The sequence below is a fragment of the Octopus bimaculoides genome, chromosome 21 (genome assembly GCF_046866305.1).
Source record: "Octopus bimaculoides isolate indiv1 chromosome 21, ASM4686630v1, whole genome shotgun sequence".
Lineage (NCBI taxonomy): Eukaryota > Metazoa > Mollusca > Cephalopoda > Octopoda > Octopodidae > Octopus > Octopus bimaculoides.
In genome coordinates, this window is record NC_142948.1 from 23,979,559 (window position 1) to 23,985,558 (window position 6,000).

A 6,000-nucleotide genomic window follows, 5' to 3' on the forward strand; every position below is an offset into this window, starting at 1 on the left:
TTCAAAACTTGCACTAAGAATAAGGACAAGGTGAAATTACTACCTGCTTTTATAGCAAATTGATGCAGGTAGTTTATCCCATCCCCCTTCAACTTTTAGTTCATGCAATTGAAAAAAACCGCATTATTTATGGGATGGCCCACTATATATATATATATATATATATATATATATATATATATATATATATATATATATATATATATATATGCTGGTGACTGGTATTATTATTATTATTATTAATATAATTTTATCCTTTATATATATATATATATAGTTTTAAGGAAAAGAACCAAGGTTCATGAGCTCATCGATGAAAATCCACTATCACATTTAATTTTAATTTTTAATAAATTGAATTTAATTGAGTTTTTACCTGTAAATTTGGATTTTTATCCCTAATAATAATATTATTATTATATATATATATATATATATATATATATATATATATATATATATATATATATATATATATGTATGTATATATGTGTATATGTGTGTTGCATGTAACATAGTATTTTATCTTATCCAGGTTGTTAAATGTGACATCATCCGTAGCTTGGTATCACGCTGTGAGCTGTTGTGTGAAGACATCGATGTTATTGAGGAAGATGCTGGTATGTCATTTAATAAATACTTATTTATATTCCCAAACACACATACACATGTTCCCCCTACACACATGTCCCCCTACACACACATATCCCCCCCTACACACGCATCCCACACATGCACACACACATATTACCTTCTGTCAATAACATGGCTTAAAATATTGGTTAGAGGGGTGGGAGGTGTAAGTTGATTAAATTGACCCTAGCACATGACTAGTACTTTATTTTATTGAACTCAGAAGGATGAAAGACAAAGTTGACCTCAGCAGGATTTGAATTCAGAACATTGAAGAACCATGGCCAAAATGATATGTGCATAGCACCATTTACTTCTGTTATTTAGAAATAGCTTGTTCCTTTCATTCAGTAAAACCTTTTAACTTTTAGAAGTCAAATACAATGCTCATTTATTCACATTGTTTTGAATTTATCATACATTATCTTGTATATTTGAGATTTCTATGGTGTGGTTGTTTATTTTTAGAATGACATTGTAGGGCAGGTGTGAGAGGCCTGATCTGGTCACTTTGAACAGATAGAATATTTGGGCCTGATATGGCCAGTTTGTAAACTAAGGAGTTAATTTTTTACAGTTTTAGTTTTTTTTATAAATTCTTTTTTCTTATAGCCATTTATGTCTCATACTTAATGTATATACACTTTGATAGGCCTGTCACTGCAGTATTTGTCCCGAGATAACATCTCTTTTGGACTTGCTGTGTTAAAAAACACAATTTCAAAGAGTGAGAGATAAAAATTCATCCCAGCAGCAGCCAACACTTATCAAAGCATGTGATTAGCTGTGAGTATCTTGGGACAAATACAACAGTGACTGGCCTATCAGATTGTGTATGCATTATCTATGACACATAAACCTTGTCTGTCTGTCTCTCTCTCTCATTCACTCTTTCTATCTGTATGTGTATATTTCTGTGCACAGAGGTGTGTGTGTGTATGCCTCTAGTGTCAGTTACATGTGCCAGATCCTTTTTTTGTATGTTTTTGTTATATTTTATTTTTCATTTCTTTTTTGTTTGTTTTCCTTTAAAGCTACAAAAACTGTGTTTGATACTCCAGTGCGAGTCTTTGGAACACTTCCTGACAGACCATTTCAGTTTTGTGACTACATGTTTCAAGATGAAGAAATTGAAGAAACCATAAACCGATTCCAAGAATTACTTGATGTCACATTAACAGAACCATGTCTACAGTTTAACTGTGAAAGAATTCCTGGTAAGTCTCAGTCCTGGTTATCCACTTCAGCTACACCAATACAAAGTACTTTATTATTCTATTGATTCTAACATTGATTCTAACATATTTCAAGCCAATGATAAGGCTTCTGTGGTTGTTCTACTTTCTAAAAATAGTAATTAAATTTCCCTCACATCACCATTTACTGCCTTAAGAAATAGGATACATTGGAAAATAGAATGCTAGATATGTTAGAATATAGCACAGGATGGTCAAGGCTGGAACATTTTGATCTGAATTACCTTGCTAAGGACTTCATCTTGTCTAACACTCAGTGTCTTGGAGTATTTCAATGGTTAAATCAAGGAGGAAGATCAGTGCTTTCTAAAACAGGAGGGTAGACATGGCCCAAATGTTGGTGTGGAAGCAGTTGACCCCAAAAACAAGGTCGCTCCCTCCTTTAGGCTTCCATACAGTTTCTGCCTGCCACTTTCAGATTTTACTCACAAGGCTTTGGTTGACCCCAATCTATACTATCCCAAGGTGGGAGATTGAGACATTTGGGCACAGCCATTTTGGTGCCACTAATTTGATGCTGGCTTAGATGACAGATGTTTTAATGTTTCTCTTGTTCTCTTTCTGTCTCTCTCTGTTCATGTGTGTGAGCGTATTTCTCTTTGTATGTTTGAGGATAGGGAAAGTGTTTGTCACTCATGTCCAGTTAATAAACCTTGTCTGTCTGTCTCTCTCTCTCTCTCACTCACTCTTTCTATCTGTATGTTTATATTTCTGTGCACAGGGGTGTGTGTGTGTATGCCTCTAGTGTCAAAAAGTACTGTCACCAAAACAGGCTGAATGTCCAGTCAGCCATGCTACACCCTATCATTTCAATTCTCCCAAGGTGCCCAGCAGTTGGGATCAAATTTGAACACCTGCAGTTGGAAGAGGGGAAGTTCTTTACCACACAATATTCATGCTTGCACACATTATTTCTTTGACTAAATGTTAAAAATATATGATTGTTTAAAAAAAAAACATTATTTTATGAAAATATTTCGTAAATTCTTCATGAAATTTCTTTCCATTTTTCAGTTGATGATGATATTGAGAAACGGCAAAAAAGCAGTGCCTTCCAATCAACTTCTAATGTGCCGATATATTTATCAAAGACATCGACTGCAAAATACTATATGAGTAAATATATTATAGTTTTATTATCTATCTATCTATCTATCTATCTATATATATATATATATATATATATATATATATATATATATATATACCGGAGTAAGCACAATATATAACAATTAGAAAATGGAGGATAATATGCTGAACCCAACTACTTGCAGACGGTGTATCCCGTTGAATTCATTAATTTAATTCATTTTGCTATGAATTAAATTAATGAATTCAACGGGATACACCGTCTGCAAGTAGCTGGGTTCAGCATATTATCCTCCATTTTCTAATTGTTATACAAATTTGGGGTAAAACCTCCACTTTTACCTGCTCCTATTGATTGCACTTAGTATAGCACTAGTGTAGCAACAATTGGGTACCCTCCCAGCAGTATACTGGATAGATACTATCCCTTAGTGGGTTGAACCCCAACCCCTAACTCTCTCACGTTATATATATATATATATATATATATATATATATATACACATTTCTATATATATATATTACTACTTTTTATGTTTTTGTTTTAGTTTGCTTTTTTTTATCTGTTTTAATTCTGGGTCTGTAATTTACTTGTATCATCTGTCTTTCCATGGGAGTATGAATTAGAGGGTATATTTTGAGGCAATTTTTCTTATTGCCATATGTCCTTTGCAACATCAACCCTTTTAGTCATCTCTTATGACATGAAGAGATCTGGTGTATCTTTGCTTAAAAATGGGGATGCAAGATTATCCTCTGATTAACCCAGAGAATTTTAATCTTTTTGACTTTGTAGCACACTGGATATCCAGCAAAAAAAAATACTGGTTTATTTGACATGAAATGTTAAACTTACCCACCAAAAATGTTAAAATTTAGAAAGAAAAAAAATATTGCTATTGCTCACATTTATACTCTGTAAAGTGGTTGGCATTAGGAAGGGCATCCAGCTGTAGAAACCATGCAAAGCAGACAGCAGAATCCGATGCAGTTTTCTGACTTACCAGATCCTGTTAAACTGTCCAGGCTGGTGGTCAATGTGGAAACTGGCGATAGACGAGTGGTTGGTAAAAGCTGTACAAGTCATGTACAGGAATGTTGTCAGTAAGGTTAGGGTTGGCAACGAGTATAGTGAAGAATTCTGGGTAGAAGTAAGGGTTCACCAAGGATCAGTCTTCAGCCCCCTCTTATTCATTATAGTCCTCCAGGCAATAATAGAGGAATTCAAGACAGGCTGCCCCTGGGGGCTCCTCTATGCTGGTGACCTAGCCAAGTCATTGCCAGAAATAGAGATGAAGTTTAGGGTGTGGAAGCAAGGTCTAGAATCGAAGGGCCTTCAGGTTAACCTAGCAAAAACCAAAGTCTTAGTAAGTAGGAAGGCTGTCAAATCACAACCCACTTCAGGTAGATGGCCCTGCGCAATCTGTAAAAAAAGGGTGGGTAGAAACTCCATATGATGTACCTGATGTAAGCTATGGACACATAAAAGGTGCAACAATATGAAAGAAAGGTTAACTAGAAAGATAGTTTTTGTGTGTGGCAGATGCACAGGGACAATAAACACTGAAGATGTACAGCAAACAGATTCCATCACATGCCAGGGGGAAAAACTAGAAGTAGTTAATAGCTTTCGCTACCTAGGCAACCAAGTTTGTAGTTGAGGTGGTTACTCTGAGTGTAGTGGCTAGAATAAGAATAGCCTGGGCAGACGAAATACTGCTAAGCATTTCGCCCGGCATGCTAACGTTTCTGCCAGCTTACCACCTCTATTGACAATCCAATAATTTATTTATATTATAATATTACATTTTATACTATGAATATAATATATAACATAATATATAAATAATTATAAAAAACGTAAAAGGCCAACAAATTGCTTCGACTTATATTTTTTCTGACATACATAATCACAGTTCCAGTATATATAAGTCAGTTCAGGGTCCTTGGTTCAGAAAGACGAAATCCCGTGTGAAAGGACTGCTGGATTGTAAAAATTAATTCAAATGTCTATGTATTATGAGCGTGAGCATTGACTATTCAATCTTACATCAATTACAATTAAAAAACAACAAAAACACTTTAATGGATGATACAATCAAGTAGGTGCAATCCACAACCATCGAAATTCACTTCATTATATCTCAAACACTTACCAATTGAAACCCTTTCATGTCCAAGATAGTCTCTTGTCATCACAACATACAATAATGAGATATGTGTGTATATAAATGTATATAATTAAGTATCTAAGTCTTCTCCTACATGTAACTGCAACAAAAAATATATAAACAATTACATCTTCAATACAACTCTTTTATCTATTTAAATTAGTTGGTATAAAAAAATTTATTGTTTAAATTAACTAATAATAATCTTCTATATTTATTATTTTCTCGGACGGATAATTCCATAATTATTGCTAAAATGGACTTAAGACTGTACATGCGATAACCAAAACACCCTATATATATGTGTATGTGTGTGTGTATACATACATATATATATATCATCAATATCATCATCATCGTTTAACGTCCGCTTTCCATGCTAGCATGGGTTGGACGATTTGACTGAGGACTGGTGAACTAGGTGGTTACACCAGGCTCCAATCTGATTTGGCAGAGTTTCTACAGCTGGATGCCCTTCCTAACGCCAACCAAATATGTATATATTTAAGGCTATATCAATGGAAATCAAATTTACTAATTTCTTAGGGGTAACCAAATTTAAAGTTACTTAAAAAATGATTGTTATTCACAAACCATGGAAGGGAGAATTTAGTGAGTCGACAAATCATCAATACAAACCAAACAAGCAACAAGCACTGTTCCCAATGAACTAATCTATATTAATATTTACAAAATGAGGGACCATATATGGTGCACATCCAAACTTTATCAATACTTCCAGAAGTAACAAACAACATTGTTGTAATAAGAATATGATTTAAAAACTATACAATACCATATTAATTATTATTTTGGTTATTAAATTTATTTAGTAAGTCAAGTGAAACTAT

The 6,000-nt window shown here is 33.8% G+C and overlaps 1 protein-coding gene across 2 annotated transcripts in view; it reads left to right on the plus strand.

Annotated features, from left to right (window-relative positions):
• LOC106879069 (protein odr-4 homolog) overlaps nt 1-6,000 on the plus strand; it is a 34,307-nt gene that overhangs the window by 24,553 nt on the left and 3,754 nt on the right. For both annotated transcript variants that reach the window (XM_014928496.3, XM_089338932.1), the window contains exons 9-11: nt 536-620; nt 1,668-1,850; nt 2,904-3,005. In XM_014928496.3, coding sequence (XP_014783982.1) covers nt 536-620; nt 1,668-1,850; nt 2,904-3,005 — 370 coding nt within the window. The remainder of the gene's footprint in view (nt 1-535; nt 621-1,667; nt 1,851-2,903; nt 3,006-6,000) is intronic.